At 43.4% G+C, this 18,068-nt stretch overlaps 1 protein-coding gene and 1 long non-coding RNA gene across 3 annotated transcripts in view; both read left to right on the top strand.

The window, feature by feature from the left end:
* The window catches only part of BORCS5 (BLOC-1 related complex subunit 5), a 124,853-nt gene extending 107,194 nt beyond the window's left edge, over window positions 1-17,659 (top strand). For both annotated transcript variants that reach the window (XM_007056933.4, XM_037914124.2), the window contains one exon: window positions 16,791-17,659. In XM_007056933.4, coding sequence (XP_007056995.3) covers window positions 16,791-17,021 — 231 coding nt within the window. In that variant the 3' untranslated portion in view covers window positions 17,022-17,659. The remainder of the gene's footprint in view (window positions 1-16,790) is intronic.
* Window positions 6,155-6,665, top strand: LOC122463467. The gene is made up of 2 exons (XR_006286889.1): window positions 6,155-6,209; window positions 6,611-6,665. It is a non-coding gene; the product is annotated as an uncharacterized LOC122463467 (long non-coding RNA).
* Window positions 17,660-18,068: the final 409 nt, after the last annotated feature.

Below are 18,068 nucleotides of genomic sequence, written 5' to 3'. Positions count from 1 at the left end.
TTGTTTTCTAATGTGCATTACTTTGCATTTATCAACACGGAAGTTCATCTCCCATTTTGTTGCCCAGTGACCCAGTTTTGTGAGATCCCTTTGTAACGTCACAGTCTGCTTTGTACTTAACTATCTTGAGAAATTTAGCATTATCTGCGGACTTTATTTAGCATCTCACTGTTTACTCCCTTTTCGAGATAATTTATGAATATGTTGAACAGCACAGATCCCAGTACAGATCATTGGGAGACCCCACTATTTACCACTTTCCATTGTGAGAACTGATCATTTATTCCTACCCTTTGTCTCCTATCTTTTAACTAGTTACTGATCCATGAGAAGACCTTCCCTCTTATCCTATTACTGCTTATTTTGCTTAAGAGGCGTTGGTGTGGGACCTTGTCAAAGGCTTTCTGAAAGTCCAAGTAGACTATATCTACTGGATCACCCTTGTCCACATGCTTGCTGGCACCCTGAAAAAATTCTTATAGATTGGTGAGGCATGATTTCCTTTTACAAATGCCATGTTGACTCTTCCCCAACATACTGTATTCATTTATGTGTCTAATTCTGTTCTTCGCTGTAGTTTTGACCAATTTGCCTGGTACTGAAGTTAGGCTTACTGGCCTGTAATTGCCAGGATCACCTCTGGAGTGTTTTTTAAAAATTGACGTTACATTAGCTGTCCTCCAGTCATCTGGTACAGAGTCTGGTCATCTGGTACAGAGGCTGAATTAAGTGATAGATTACATCTCAAAGTTAGGGTATGACAATTCCATATCTGTTTACACCTCACTCTGGGACAGTTTCTCAGATTTGTGACCTGAAAAGAAAGGTGTGGGAATCTTCCCCATATTCTCTGCAGTAAAGACCAGTGCAAAAATTCATTTAGCTTCTCTGCCATGGTCTTGTCTCCCTTCAGTGCTCCTTTAGCACCTTGATTGTCCCGTGGCCCCACTGATTGTTTGGCAGGCTTCCTGCTTCTGATGTACTTTTGAAAAAAAATTGCTGTTTAGTTTTTATTTTTCTAGTTGCTCTTCAAATTCTTTTTTGGCCTGACTAATTATATTTTTATACTTGACTTGTCAGAGTTTATACTCCTTTTCTATTTTCCTTGATAGGATTTGACTTCCAATTTCTAAATGATGTCTTTTTGTCTCTGACTGCCCCTTTTTCTCTGCTGTTTAGCCATGGTGGCATTTTTTGTTCCTCTTACTTTTTTCTTATTTGGGGTGTACAATTAGTTTGAGCCTTTATTATGGTGTTTTTAAATCATTTCCATGCAGCTTGTCGGCAATTCACCCTTGTTGACTGTTCCTTTTAATTTCCATTTAGCTAGCTTCCTCATTTTTATGTAGTTCCCCTGTTTGAAGTTCGGTTTCTTTGGTATTTTCCCCCTTACAAGGATGTTAAATATAATTACATTATGGTTGCTATTACCGAGAGGTTTAGCTATATGCATCTCTTGGACCAGATTCGGTACTCCACTTTAATGTGATTCTCTCAGATAGGCGAGTCCCAAGGTATTTAGGGCTTTTATAGATCAAAAATAATACTTCTTTAATTTCCATACAGAAACCAATAGGCAGCCAGTGCAGATCCCAGGGCCCCAGTGTCATGTACTCTACCGCGATATCTCATTTAACAAGTGAGCAGTCCATGACAAGCTTTGAATGGATTTTAGGTGTAGCCCCATGTAGAGCATATTAATGCATCTGGAAAAGACTTGTCTCACAGATACTCTTTTTAAAGTCTGTGCCGAATATTTTGTAAAAGCACTGACTGAATGATTTATTATTTGGGTCAACTAGGGAGTTTTCCTGCTAATATGGAAAAATTTGCAATATTAAGAATTGCAATACCTTTTTTCTGAAATCTGAATCGATTGAGCAAAATCCAGTGACGGGGAGACAATTGACTGATAAATTGCTTAAGTCAAAGGACTAAGCTTACGATTTTTTTGTGTACCAAATGTATTAAACTTGTGGCAAAAAACAGCAGCGGGTAAATACCTCAAAGAATTGGGTAAGAACATACTGTTTGAACTGTTCATGGTAGCAAGTTTTCTTAACTCCTGTAATTTTGCTGAAGACAGAAAAGCTTGTTCTTTCCTAAAGTAAGTAATCACCCATAACTGTTAAAATAGTGTAATTTAATACTTCCTGAAGAGTTTTAAAAGTCTAAAAAGGGACAATCTGCAGCTCAGACTAGGAAGTCAGGAACCTAGTGATGATTCAGATTTCGCAAATCTCATAATAACAATCAAACTAATAACTTTGAGGTTGGTTATTATCCTGTAAAATGTCTGGCACTTGCACTGACAGCCAGTTCTACCATGTGAAGATTGTTACTAAAGCATGTGGTATAGTAATGTTCCGGTAGCGTGAGTTGCACAGATTAATCCTATGATACATATGAAAGTACTGAATTTTATTAGGTTTAAATGTTTCGCCTTTTTTATTTGAATGTGAGGTATTATAAATGATGGGGAGAAAAATGGAAGACCCTGAACGGACTGTAAATACCTGGGGTGGAGAGGCAGGGAAATAGGGAATGAAGTAATTAATACCAAGAGGCATTTTGTGGTGTTCCAGTCTAGATCTGAGCTAAGTGCAGTTACAGTGAAATGTATTTTGGTCTTCTTACAATTTTGACTTTATAAATGTTTAAGTCAGTATTGGGTTAAACTTCCCTTACTACTGCGCCAACCCATCACTCAACAGATCCAGATAAAGGGACACTAAGTAAATGTTTGGCCTCCCAGTTGTTCTTAACTTGCATCTTCACTCTTAATCACCATAGTAAAAGGCAAGAAGAAGAATAGAGCTAGCACATGTGCAATGATAATGGACAGCAGTTGTCCACAACACACATTTCTGTGAGGCCTTCAGGAACTTGGGTGTGTTTTTAGTGACACAACACAGCACTGAGAACAGGACTCTCTAACATTAGATGAATTTAAGCAGTACAACACATAATTTTGATAGTATTTTCAGGAGGCTTCATAGCAGCATTTAGTGATGAGAGAGATCTGTCACATCTTACCTTGAGTCTGTTTTGTTAAGGGGATGCCAGTTGGTTAGAAATATGGAAGTGCTGAATGGAGGTTGTGAGAAAAAGATGGGTTCTTATAGTCAGGATATGTGGAAGGCCCAGAAATGTACATGGCAACCGAGAGAAAAGGTTCACATTAAAAATTACAGAAGTTATTTTAAAAAACCACTCTGGTGTTGCTTTAAGTAAAATATATGCACAACCTGTATCCAGAAATATAAATGACCTTGGCTTACAGACTCCGCAGTCCTGGCTAAACCTTAGCTAAGACACTCTGCAGCTCAGACGCTATAGTGATGAAGGATCATGTAGATGAACGTAGAGAAACTCCACTGAAATAAATGGAGCTTTTGGGGCATGGAATTGGGCCCTTTGTGTGTAGTACAGGTTCCAGTGTACTTTTTAAAATCCTAGTACGACTTTTACATCCAATTAGAATAAATGCTGCTTTTTCTCCTAGCTCAGATTACATCTCTGCAGAGAGTGGATTGAACGAGTCCTTGGCATTGTTTGCATCAAAGATAGGTTATATAAATGGAAAAGGAGGGGGTTGACGTGGGTTTTGGTCTTGGAAGTGGTAAACAAAACCTGAAATCATCTGTTTTGCAAATGTTGGCCTGGTAACACTCCAGAAAAAAACTATCCACAATTGCTTTTGCACAGCAGGGTTCAGGCTTCCTGGATCTCTTGTGTGTTGTGTTGTGCTCTGACCAGGTTACTCACCCTGTATGTTTTTCATTTTCAAGCATGAAAGATAGGGAGAAAGAAGATATTCCACCATCAAGAAATCATCATGATATTGTGTTAACCTTGCATAACATTATCAAAAATGTAATTTGCCAAACACATTTTCTCTAGCTTCTGACAGAGAGAAGGTCTGTCTTCAGCTGGGAGTGTATTTATTTAAAAGAATTTCCACACCAGCTCATCATGACTAATATTCTGTGCAGTCATGTTCCTGTCTGTCATTTTCAGATGTGATTTATGTGCAGCTGCAAGAAGAAACTCATTCATTCATAGCCAGGCACCTGACAGTGCACAGTGGAGGCCATTTATGTTAAAGGGCATTGTTCTAATAAGTGAGTTTTGCAGAATAAAGATCTGCTTCTAATTGTAGTGTTCTCTGAGCCACAGCAGAGACAGAGGTTGAAAACCTGCAGAGAAGGTGACGGGGACAAGAGAAAACTGCAAAAACCAAAATTTTGGAACATGTCATTGGGATCTCCAAAGTTGTTATTGAAAAGAGAAAAATCTTTGTGCCACCAGGGAAATTTCAAGAGGGGTTGGAAATGACAAAGCATTTTTTGTGGAATATATTTTTCTACTACTGTCAACATGGCAAACGCTGCTTTAAAAATTTGCCTCAAAGCTCAAGAGTCATGAAACTTTCATTGTATTTTCTCTTCATATTAAATCTTGAAACTATGAAAAAGTGTGAGTGGCACAAGGGAGGACAAAATTGAGATCAAAATTAGAAGCTATGACCTCAACCTCCCATTGCTCAACGTGTATTCACTGTAAAAGTGCTATAAAATCCCACTGGCTCAGAAATAGGAATCATTCATTTTTGCGATACTATTTTTTGCACTGTGTCTTGAAAAGGAGAAGGTAGTGTCCAGTGCTGATCTGAATCCTCCATTGACTAAGTTGACATCTTCATTCTGGTCAGCAGCATGGGTCAGAAATAATTATGGGATGAAATGCAACTATTCAGTATGTGCAAAATGTCACGAAATGCCATGAATTGTGTGATGGTTGTCAGGGTATCCAGGTCTGTGAGTCATCTTGTTACCCCGGCCTCCATCAGGAGAGTGTCAGCCTGTTAGCCACTGAAGCACTTTCCTCTGGGCGCTGCCAGTCCCTATTTTTCCCTTGCAGGTTAACAATAGATGGCCCCCAGTTGCAGAGGCCCTTTGAAGCATTCCCCTATAATGTTCAGCCCCTTTTCCACTGAACACTCCCAGAAATACCAGGTCTTCCGTCCCCCAAAGGTACATGTAGGCACAAGCTTGTATGATTCATCTCAGGATTAACACCTTGCTTAATATCACAGCACTTCTATATATTTATAGTGAAAACCAGAATACATTTATTCTCTCAGATTCAAGTGATAGAGAACAAGAATACTGGAAACAAATGGTTACATAAAACAAGATCATGACACACTTTCTAGAGACTAAACTTAACTAACAGGCTTCCCTCCTGTCTAAAGAAGTTTCTCTCATCCCCAAAGTCCTCAGCAGCATTTCAGCCAAGGTTGGCTGGAATCCCATTTTCCTTAATGTAAAGGGGCAGTGTGTTTACTTCCTAGCTGCAGTGTTTTCTTTGCTTTCTAGTTATATCCTCAAAGTTCCTTGTCTGTACTCTTAGCCCTGGTCTACACTACGAGTTTAGGTTGAATTTAGCAGCATTAGGTCAATTTAACCCTGCACCCTTCCACACGACCAAGCCTGTTTTGTTGACTTAAAGGGCTCTTAAAATCAATTTCTGTACTCCTCCCTGGCGTGGGGTTTAGCGCTAAAATCGACCTCGCTGGGTTGAATTTGGGGTAGTGTGGACTCAATTTGACGGTATTGGCCTCCGGGAGCTATCCCAGAGTGCTCCATTGTGACCGCTCTGGACAGCACTCTCAACTCAGATGCACTGGGCAGGTACACAGGAAAAGCCCCGGGAACTTTTGAATTTCATTTCCTCTTTGGCCAGTGTGGTGAGCTGATCAGCACAGGTGACCATGCAGAGCTGATCAGCACAGGTGACCATGGAGTGCCAGAATCGCAAAAGAGCTCCAGCATAGACCAAATGGGAGGTACTGATCGCTGTATGGGGAGAAGAATCCGTGCAGGCAGAACTCCATTCCAAAAGACGAAATGCCAATATATTTGCCAAAATCTCCAAAGGCACGATGGACAGAGGCTACAACAGGGACACACAGCAGTGCGGCATGAAAGTTAAGGAGCTGAGGCAAGCCTACCAAAAAACTCGCTCCGGGTCAGAGCCCCATACATGTCGCTTCTATGATGAGGAGGAGGAGAAGGTTGAGGATAGTGTACAGCAGGCAAGCGGAGAATCCCTTCTCCCCGGCAGCCAGGAACTGTTCATCACCCTGGAGCCAATACCCTCCCAAGGCAGGCTCCCAGACCATGAAGCCAAAGAAGGCACCTCTGGTGAGTGTACCTTTGTAAATATAATACAGGGTTTAAAAGCAAGCGTGTTTAATGATTAATTTGCCCTGAAGACTTTGGATGCATTTGCGGCCAGTATAGCTACTGGAAAAGTCGGTTAATGTGTCTGGGAATGGAGTGGAAATCCTCCAGGGACATCTCCATGAAGCTCTCCTGGAGGTACTCTAAAAGCCTTTGCCATGCTATGGGGGGAGGCCCGTTTGTGCTGAGCTGTTCGCGTTTGGCTGAGAGGGATCTTCCCTGATAACTAGTCACGCAGTGGTGGGGAGTGAAGCACATGTGCTATGTAATGTGAATCGCTTGATTCAGTGTGAAATAGTCTTCCCTTTGTTGTCTAAAATGTATCTTTTTAACTATTACTCTCCCTTTTTTTCCTCCCGCAGTTGCAAATGTTTCTACGCTCCCCCTATCATCTCCGTCTCAGTGGCTAGCGCAGATGAGAAGGCGAAAAAACCGCACTCACGATGACATGTTCTCAGAGCTCATGCAGTCCTCCCGCACTGAAAGAGCTCAGCAGAATGTGTGGAGGCAAACAATGGCAGAGTCCAGGAAAGCGTTAAATGAATGCGATAAGAAGAGGGAGGAGCACGCTGAGAGGAGGCAAGATGCAATGCAGAGTCTAATGGGGGAGCAAACTGACATGCTCAGGCGTCTGGTGGAGCTGCAGGAAAGGCAGCAGCAGCACAGACCGCCGCTGCAGTCCCTGTATAACTGCCTACCCTCCTCCCAAAGTTCCATATCCTCCTCACCCAGATGCCCAAGAATGTGGGGGGAGGGAGGCTACGGGCACCCAGCCACTTCACCCCAGAGGATAGCCCAAGCAACAGAAGGCTGGCATTTAATAAGTTTTGAACTGTAGTGTGGTCTTGTCCTTCCCTTCTCCCCTCATCCACCACCCCACCCAGTGCTTCCGTCCTCAGCCACCCCTCCCAGGCTACCTTGCGAGTTTTCCCCCTATTTGTGTGATGAATTAATAAAGAATACATGATTTTGAAATAATAATGACTTTACTGCCTCTGAAAGCAGTGATCAAAGGCAGGAGGTTGGTTGGCTTACAGGGAAGTAGAGTCAACCAAGGGGGCGGGTTTTCATCAAGGAGAAACAAACAGAACTGTCACACCGTAGCCTGGCCAGTCATGAAACTGGTTTTCAAAGCTTCTCTGATGCGCAGGGCGCCCAGCTGTGCTCTTCTAATCGCCCTGGTGTCTAGCTGTGCGTAATCGGCCGCCAGGCGATTTGCTTCAACCTCCCACCCCGCCATAAACGTCTTCCCCTTACTCTCACAGATATTGTGGAGCACACAGCAAGCAGCAATAACAATGGGAATATTGGTTTCGCTGAGGTCTAACCGAGTCAGTAAACTGCGCCAGTGAGCTTTTAAACGTCCAAATGCACATTCTACCACCATTCTGCACTTGCTCAGCCTATAGTTGAACTGCTCCTTACTACTGTCCAGGCTGTCTGTGTAAGGCTTCATGAGCCATGGCATTAAGGGGTAGACTGGGTCCCCAAGGATAACTATAGGCATTTCAACATTCCCAACGGTTATTTTCTGGTCTGGAAAGTAAGTTCCTTCTTGCAGCTGTTCAAACAGACCAGAGTTCCTGAAGATGTGAGCGTCATGCACCTTTCCCGGCCATCTCACGTTGATGTCAGTGAAACGTCCCTTGTGATCCACCAGTGCTTGCAGCACCATTGAAAAGTACCCCTTGCAGTTTACATACTGGCTGCCAAGGTAGTCCGGTCCCAAGATAAGGATATGCGTTCCGTCTATTGCCCCACCACAGTTAGGGAACCCCATTGCAGCAAGGCCATCCACTAAGACCTGCACATTTCCAAGAGTCACTACCCTAGATAGCAGCAGCTCAGTGATTGCATTGGCCAGTTGGATCACAGCAGCCCCCACAGTAGATTTACCCACTCCAAATTGATTCCCGACTGACTGGTAGCTTTCTGGCGTTGCAAGCTTCCAGAGGGCTATCGCCACTTGCTTCTCAACTGTGAGGGCTGCTCTCATCTTGGTATTCTTGTGCTTCAGGGCAGGGGAAAGCAAGTCAGAAAATTCCATGAAAGTGTCCTTATGGATGCGAAAGTTTCGCAGCCACTGGGAATCATCCCAGACCTGCAACACTATGTGGTCCCACCAGTCTGTGGTTGTTTCCCGGGCCCAGAATCGGCATTCCATGGCAGGAACCTGCCCCATTACCGCCATTATGTCTAAATTGCCAGGGCTCGTGCTTTGAGAGAAGTCTGTGTCCATGTCCTCATCACTATCATGATTGCGCTGTTGTCGTCTCCTTGCCTGCTTTTGCAGGTTCTGCACATAGCACAGGATAATGCGTGAGGTGTTTACAATGCTCACAACAGCAGCGGTGAGGTGAGTGGGCTCCATGCTTGCCGTGGTATGTCGTCTGCAGGAGAGCAGAGTTGCAGCGGAAGCAGTGGGTGACGACGGCTGCCACGAGAATAGATATTTATACAGAACGACGAGAGGACCTGCGAGAAGGATTCATGGCACCAGGAGAGCAGAGTTGCAGTGGAAGCGGTGGATGATAACGACCGTTAGCAGTCCTACTGCACTGTCTGCTGACAGCAGTATGGTGTCTGCATGGAAAAACGGCACAAAACGATTGTCTGCCATTGCTTTCACGGAGGGAGGGGCGACTGATGACGTACCCAAAACCACCCGTGACAATGTTTTTGCCCCGTCAGACATTGGGAGCTCAACCCAGAATTCCAGTGGGCAGTGAAGACTGCAGGAACTGTGGACGCACTCCACCAACTTAATGTGCTTAGTGGGGACACACACAATCGACTGTATAAAATAGCTTCCTAAAAATTGACTTCTATAAATTCAACCTAATTTCGTAGTGTAGACATACCCTTAGACAGCGTAAGCCCCTGTGGCTTCTTGTTCTTCTATGCGGCTGCCCTGTTGATTTCACATCTCTTTGATAACAGTGCTGGCTTACAGTGCTTAATTTACATATGACAGAGACAGGTGAATAAACATCTCTTGTCTGGCAGAAAACCCGTTTCTTCACCTCTGCTGGTGACTTATGTCTTGATACAAAATCTAAGGACATGTTTTCAGTACATACACATAATTCCTTAAATGCATTTCACAATGATATTAATGACCAGTGTGACCCTGGCTTTCATTTAAGACCTCACTTGACATTTTTTGGTGAACCAGAGTGGACATATCAGAATCAAGACATTCCTGTTGTCCCCTTACCAGTTGGCATTAAGGGATTCTTGGGTCACACCTCCCCCCCTTATGTTGATGCAGTGGGGTTAGCCACTGGCTGATCCATAGTTGTCTGGCCATAACTTTCTTGCCCGGACAAGTCATCTTCCACTATATACTCTCTCCCTTTAATATGCACAGTTGCAATGCCATATTCTTAGAGCAATGGTTCGGTGTAGTAGTTTGGTGTTGGTACCTTTGGTTCAATGTAGCCATACCAAAAGAGAGAATGGTCTGTTAGGATCCTACATTTTCTGGTAAATAGCTAGGACCTTAACTGCTTGCCCACACAATAGCATAATATTCTTTTTTCTATGACAGAATAATTGTGTTCAGTAGGTGTCAGTTTTTTATGAAAGAAAGCAGTGGGATGCTTTTTGTTACTTCCCCGTTTGCATCAGTACCACACTTAAACCCATGTCTGCATCAGTACGTGGTTCAAGTATTTTGTCAAAACCCGACTGGCTAGAGCAGGCTTTCTTGACAGGGTTTTATTTGCCTCATCAAAACCTTTCTGACAAGCTTTTATCCACACTACTTTATTTGTCTTTGTCTTTTTGCACCACTCTGCGATAGCAGACACCATGTCCCTGAAACCAGGTACAAATCGGCAATAGTAGTTAGCCACACCTATGAAAGACTGGACTTGCTTTTTAGTCTGCAATCTGGGCCAGCTAACAATAATTCCATTTTCAAGAGAAATTTGGCCACCATCTACCCTGTGTCCTAAATAAGGGATTTGACTGTGCCTATTTTACATTCTCTCACCTTTCACAGCGAGACCTGTCTCTCTGAGTTTCATCAGCACAATTCCCAAGTGGTTTTAATGATCTGACCAAGACTTGCTAACTATTGGGGCATCCTCAATATAAGCCCATACATACTCTGTTACCCATTTAATGCTTTATTAACGAGCCTTTGAAAAGTGGCTCCTGCATTAATTAACTCAAAAGGTTACACTTTGAACTCATAAAGTCCCAAATAAGTAATGAAAGTGGGTTTTTTTTCTGTGCTTCGCTCATGGGATTTACCAATATTCTTTTGAAGTCAAGAGTACTTAAGCATTTTGCCTTGCCTAAACATATCATCAGTTCAGGGCGTAGGATATGAATCAGGTACTGTGACAGCATTAAGTTTTCTGTAATCAACACAAAACCTTGTAGTCCCATCCTTCTTAGAACCTTGATGACTGGTGAGGCCCAGGATTGTTTGACTCTTTAATTAGCCCTATTTCTAGCATACTTTGTATTTCCTTATGAATTTACTAATGTGTTTTCCCAATGGTCTGATATGGCCTGATAGGGGTAGGCAGGGCTCAACAGAATATGTCTGTACTGCAGTAGAACCCCCACGATTGTCCCGTGTCAGCTGACTCGGGCTTACAGTGCGCAGGCTGTCGGACTATAAAGTTGCAGTGCAGACGTTCAGCTCAGGCTGGAGCCCAAGCCTTGGGACCTGGTGGTGGTGGGGTCCCATTTTGTGCCTTTTTACAAGGAGTAACATCAGGTGATCATTTACAGGCATTGTGGTCATACCATGCTTTCTGTGCAGCTTGGCTTTTACTGAGGTTTAGCTGAACCATTTCCATCAGACTTTAGGTCTTTCCTAAGCTTCTGTATCTATTCAGTCACTGGTTCCCCCTTAGCCCCAGTGCCACCCTCTCAGGAGTCCCTGATGAGACCTCTGACCTTTCTCCCAGACTGGAGAGCAAATGGGATGAACCCAGTGGACTCTTGGGGTACTTCCCTCTAAGCAATTAACACACAGGGTGGGTAACATTATAGCCCAGCCATTTGCCCTTTTGGTTGCATGTATTCCCATCATTGATTTTTAGAATCCCACTGAAGCTTTCAACTAAACTGTTCATGGGTGATATGGGGCAGAGCTCAGCTGTTTTACTGATACATCTTCCCTAACTGAGACAGTAAACAGCCCGGACGCAATTTGACCCACTATCTGATAAGATTTCTTTTGGAAAACCTACTCCGCTGAATATAGTGAACAAAGCCCCGGCCGCCCTTTCAGCCTCTATAGTAGACAGAGCAACTGCCCCTGGGTATCTTGTGGTGAAGTCCACTGTTACTGGCATATATTTCTTTCCTCTCTGAGTCGCTTGGGGCATTGGCCCAACAATATCTATGGCTACCCTGGAAAAGTGTTTCCTTGATTATTGGTAATGAGTGCAAGGAAGCCTTGTGGGGCCCTAGAGGCTTTTTCCACTTCTGACATAAGTCACAAATATTTCTTTCCCTCATTCTGAATATTGGGCCATAAATACTCAGAGTATTGGGCTGTTTGTAACTTTTCATATGTCCCCTCTGATGCCAATTGACTTGCACCAGGGGAGTCATGGGTTAGTAACACTAACTCCCCACAATGCTTAGTGGCACAGTCAGTTGTTTGTAGGGCTCCCCAGGCCTTCTGTTTTTCCCTAAAGGTGCTTTTCTGTACATCCTTTCCCTCGTGTACAAAAAACCTTTCCCCTGTTTTCTTGATTTGGGGCTTGATGAATATGGTTCCTTTTATGCTTTCTAGGGAGAGTCTGCTTCCTGTTCAACATCAAAAACTGATTGGCTTTTGCTTGCAAGGAGGTCTGGCCACAAATAAGGAGAAAGGATCCCCCTCCTCCTGCACCTTGAGACACAAAATTGTTGTCTGCTGATAGAGAGAATCCACCTTTCCTTCCTCAGTGTTCACTTCTGGGAACTGAGAGACATATTCCTTTTTACTACGTGTCACAATAGTAACAGCTTTGAGCAGTGAGAGCATATCATTACCAACCAGCACATCAGCTAGTAAATTCTCAAGAACTCCCACTTTTAAGTTACCCCTTAAACCTTCCCGTTCCAGTAGAATGCATGTTAAAGGCACTGTCATTTTAACCTGACCTAACAGTAGCAGGTTCACTTCTTCCCCAGAGAGCATGTTGCTTTCCTGAATCACATCTCTCCTGATTAGGGAGATCTGAGCACCAGTGTTTTGTTAGCCTTGACAGACTTTGCCATTTACTTTGGCCATTTTAATGAACTCTTTGTCCTCCTCCGAGAGGTCAGACCTGACAGAGTTAACCAGAGCTCCCTCTGCCACCACTGAAATTTCTGACTCCAGGATAGATATATTAACCCGAACAGATTGTTGAGTGACTTTGGAACTATCATTCATAGGACACTCCCTTTTTATGTGATCAGGGGAAGCACATGGTAACACTTTCAGGGACCATCTTCTTGGGCTGGGGTCCTTGGAGGAGAGTGGTACTGGGGTTGGGTGGACTTCACTTCCCCTCTTCCTTATTCCTACGGACAAACCAGGGACCCACTTTTACTCCAAATCTTTGTCCTTCTCCTTGGGGCTTGTGCTCCTTGCATTGCCTTGCTTGTATGTATAAGTCAGCTGTTTCTGCAGCTGCTTCTACTGATACAGGAGTTTTCTGCCACACAGCAATTCACACTTCTTCAGTGCAAACCTCAGAGAACTGCTCTTGAGCTATTAAATCCACCGATTTGTCACGGGTGTTTGCCCCTTTACTCTTAATCTGTTTTTTTCAAATAATCCACCATTTAATGCACATATTCTCCTTGACTTAATATATCAAGCATTTTAAGGTTCCTCAATATGAGGCGATAAGCCTCTGGTGTAATTTGAAACCTTTTTAATGGAAATAATTTAAAAACATCACATTTCATATAGCTTCACTTACATCCATATCATTAAACACTTGTAATGCTTTCCCCATCAGCTCTCGGGGTACCCAGGACTGAATGTTACCTTGTTATGCCCCTGCCTCATCATGAGGGACTCTTGTGCTTAACTGGGTGTCAGTTTCCAGCACCAGCACCATCAGCCACCCAGGCACTCTCCTTTGAGCTCTGCCAGCCCTTACCAGCCCTTACTTTGCCTTTCCGGTTACCAACAGGGACACCCAAGTCCCTTTTGAAACATTCCCTTATAGTGTGTTCAGTCCATTCTCCACTGAATGCTCACAGTAATACCAGGTCTGCTGGCCTCAAAGGAACAATACACACCAGATTGAATGATTCAGCTCAGGATTAGCACCTTGCTTAATATCACGGCACTTAGATATATTTAGAGTGAAAATCAGAATACATTTGTTATCAAAGATTCAAGATTCAAATGATAGAAGTAAGAATAAAACAAAATCATACCACGTTTTCTGGAGCCTAAACTTAACAAAAGTTAATCTCCTGTCTGAAGAAGTTTCTCGCCTCCAAAGTCCTCTGCAGTGTTTCAACCACAGTTGGCTGAGATCCAGTTTTCATGACTGTAAACACACAGCCTGTTTACTTCTTAGGTGCATGAAATGTTCTCTCGACATTACTGGCCAAGTGACTAGGGCCCTGGATTAGAAACCAGCAGACCCAGATTCTATTGCTGACTCTGCCATTGACTTGCAAAAGAACATATTTAAAAAACATTGGGCTTGTACTTGTTTTTACTGTGTTACACTGTTATGACTTAACTTTTTTATGTGGGGGTGGGGGAAAAATCCTGTTTTACTATAAAAATGCAAAATCAGGGAAGCCTAAATTTAGCAGGAGGAATTCTTTTGGACAGGAGGAGGGAAGGGAGGAAGTCTTGGAGGATGTGTATTTTGAGTTCTTGCACCCTAACTGATAAACACTTCCTCTTCCTCAAGTCCAAGTTAAGAAGGACTGTAGTGTTGCTCACACTCTGGACTGGAACTTGGGAAGTCTGTGTTTAGTTCTGGACTCTTGATGCAGACTTCTTATTTGTCCTTGGGCATGTTGCTTAAGACCTGAAAGCCCATTAAGGTAAAGGAAAAGACACCTATTGACTTCAGAGGTGCAGATGGCCCTGTAACAATGACAGGCCCAAATACACAGATAGGCACTGGCATTATAAACAGATGCTAACACAAAACATTATTTTTGAAACAGTCTGATCAAAAATCCCATTTCCCCTCAATCAAACGCGCAAATTTCCCTCTTCTTGTGAGATCGCCAGCTCTGCAGTTGCCATAGTCTTCCAGAGCAGACAAAACCTGAATTACTAATGTGGAAAAAACCCAACCACCCCAAGTGACCTCACCCACCTTTTTTGAGGGCGGGACCGGCTCTTTTTTAGCCTTTGTGTGCACATCCAAAGTAGCACAAGCCCATTATTTTTTCCTCTTTGCAGGTCAAGTGGAAACTTTTTGTGCCTCCACTTCCCTAAATGGGGATAATGATTCTTACTCACATTCACAAAGTGCCCAGAGATCTATTAATAAAGTGTGCTATACAGAAGCTGCTAATTCTGATTATTTGATTGTTTATTATGTTCAAACCTTTTGTAAAGATGAGCTTTGCCTATTGCTTGGGGTTTTGAGGCCATGTGAAGAACGTATCTTGAGGAAAACTTTAAAACCAGGGGAGATTTCTACTTCAGCCCCCGTGTTGCTCTGTTTAATGAGGCATGCTGACTTTTGAAAGGATTCCAACTGCCTACCATACCGCAGCACTCTCTCATTAGGTGGCTCATTTTTAAGCACTGGATTGAATTTACTTCCATGCCAAGCCAACCTGGTGGTGATCTGCTTTTACACACTACAATTTACAGAACTAGCATCAAAGTATTAAGCTGAAGTTTTAATGGAAACCCCTAAGCAGGCTTAAATTGTTTCCACACGATTTGGAGTTTCCTGCTCTGCTGGCTTTTATTTTGTCCCATGTGTGAAAGGGTAGCGGGAGGAATCCACAGGAAAGAACAGAGGGGAAAGTAAGGATTTCAGCCTGAGAGTGACAGAAAGCAGGCTAGAAAGAATTAAAGGTTAATTGATACTGTATCCGGCACTGGTGGAGGTGATAGAAAAAATGCTCCTAAATCTGCAGGGCAATTAAACAGACATATATTATTTTAATACTACTTGTAACTTCAGTTCCTTAGCAAAATATTATTTCCTGACTACTTTTGCCTTGATTCCTTCCCGGCTGTTTTTCTTCCTGAGCTCTTGCCAGACATTGCTGATGTGGACTGCATCAACTGAATTCAACGGTCATTTAACAAAACCTTGGCTCACTCCTCCTCTCTGTTGTCTTGGGGACATCCCCTCCCGATTCACAAGCAGGACTTTGGAGCAGCTAAAGAGTCTGCTCCCAGAGTATCCTTCCCTAGTGCATGCAGGGACAGAACCCAGTTGTTTAGTGAGTGCTGTGTGGAAAAGTGTACAGTGCAGAAATGATCAGCAAAGCTAGCTAGTTTGTAAATCACTATTGAGCTTCCAGTTACTGTGGTCAGCACCTTCCATCTAACACTATTAGTTAATGTCCACTGTTAGTTAAAATAAGCAATCTTGGTCAAGCCTGTTCACACCAGCAGAACAACAGAAAGCGGTGCTGGTTGAGGAAATAGGAAAGGAGTTCCATGATCAAAAATGCTTTTTTTCCTCCCCATATTACAGTAGTGTGACTGGATTCCTGAAATTCACTGCAGTGATGTTGCCAATTCAAGTGCCACAATGGTAACTTGAACCGGTGACAATGAGAGCAGAAGGCCTGTGGGCTAAAGTGAAGCCATCATGCCCGCTTTCTCCCCTTCATCTGGTAGCCACCACCTAGCATTTCTTCATTCGTGACTGAGGAGGTAGTTTTCTGCGGAGACTGAATGTAGTACTTTCACAATTCTGTATATTTATCCTACTTCAACTGATGATTGAGGACTCCCACTTACCAATGTTGCGTGCCAGAGACATGACCTGTGCCCAAGTGCTTGGAAATACCAGAGTTTGAATAGTCAGCAAACTGAAGTGTGTGCAAGTGTGTGATCGTATGACTGAGCCGTTGCAAGCTTGGGTATTTGGGGTCTTAGATGGTTCCTGAGGGTTTGGAATGTAAATACTCCCAACTGCTGTGACTGAGAGAGATGTATACACTAGATCTGTCAATATTCAAAATCCTTTTAAAAAAAAAAAAAAAAAAAAAAAAGGAATTATCCTGTCATGCATTCATCAGAAATGACTAACAGCTGGAACACTTAATAGGTTTTAAAATTGTAGATTAGAAAGCTGGGAACAGATGATGCATTGTGAATTACTTTGAAGATGAAATAAGTGATATAAATGCAGAGTGCTATTCCAGCACTAACTGATCCATACCACTTTCATGATCGGTAGGTACATATTATATTTAATTGTAAAGATGGGCAAGATAGAGCGGCTAGAGAAGCGCCTTTTTAGCTACTGGTAGATCTGGCAGACTGACAAATACACTTGATCACTGGTAAGAGTCATGTGCCCCACCGAAAGGCATTTGGAAACTCTAGCCTAACGTGGCCCTCCCTGTTTTGTTTTTAAACAGATGGACCTCTCAGTGGAAACTCTCTATAGCTTCATGCAGGAGCGCCAGAAAAGGTACGCCAAGTATGCAGAGCAGATCCAAAAGGTCAACGAGATGTCTGCGATCCTCCGCCGCATACAGATGGGCATTGACCAGACGGTCCCTCTCATGGAGAAGCTAAACAGCATGCTGCCTGAAAGCGAGAGGCTGGAACCCTTCACCATGAGACCTGACCGGGAGCTCAAGCTATAGTGGCTCCAAACTCCCTTTCCTCCCCTTCTCGTTCACACATTCAGCACAACACTGCGCTTCCAGCATGCCCGATTGGCAGTCCCGTGGAACAGACCGCTTTGTTGCCTGACTTTTTGCCAGGCTTTCAGAGGAAGAGCCGTCTCAGCTGCCAGAACTGTGCATTGAAACAGTGCAGCCAGGAATAAAGGAGCTCCCTATTCGGATTGTTTGGAGAAGAAAATTTACCCTTCCTTTATCCCCATAGCACCACCATCTGTACTGAAACATGTGCTTCGTTCCTGTAACTAGATTCAGCCTCAAAGAGGAGCGATTCCTCCATCTGATCTTTTTAGAAAAAATTTAAAGGGGTACTGGGTGTAAGAAACCCTGTAGTGTACTTTCCATGCCACTGGAGAAGTGGACAGTTAGATGGCTGGCAGATATTTACAATATTCCCCAGCCCTGGAAACATGTATATTTTGTAGGTGAAAACGTGGAACCAGGAACAGGCTTATTAAATCTGCCTGTTGTTGTAAGTAACATGGTTTGCGTGGCAAGGAAGTTTCCCTTTCAGTTCTAGTCAGCATCTCTTTCCTTGAGGCTCCTATTTTTATGGTCTTACTAATTTGTGGGGCTGTAAATGAATAACTGTTCCAGTTCCATGTGTCTGTGTCATTATTGTTATACAGGCCCTGCTCTAACGTAGTGACGCTAATCCGGGACATTTACCCCAGAGCAATTCTGTCGAAACCTTGGCATCCTTTGGTTTTGCATCAAGAGATGAATGTGAGGGGATGGGAGCCTTTAACATGCCAGTCAGATTGTTTGCTGCTGCCTTTAGCTGGAAGACTGTAGTTCTCTATCTTGGAAGGGAGGCTGAAGTGTCCATTGAGCTTGGTGTGTTGGCTCAGCTGCCTTCATTCTGAGAGCAGTTGTGAGTGCAGTGTTTCATGACTAAAACCACACAGCCCTTCGGGATTGTGCTCAGAAAACTGCTCCAAAGACAACAGGACGTTCTCACTCTATTGCAAACACCACGCAGCTCTGGAAGGGAGGCAGTGTGCTGGT

The sequence above is a fragment of the Chelonia mydas genome, chromosome 1, assembly GCF_015237465.2.
Source record: "Chelonia mydas isolate rCheMyd1 chromosome 1, rCheMyd1.pri.v2, whole genome shotgun sequence".
In the NCBI taxonomy this organism is placed as follows: Eukaryota; Metazoa; Chordata; order Testudines; family Cheloniidae; genus Chelonia; species Chelonia mydas.
The sequence above is the reverse complement of the archived record's forward strand: the minus strand, read 5'-3'. Positions and strand labels throughout refer to the sequence as shown.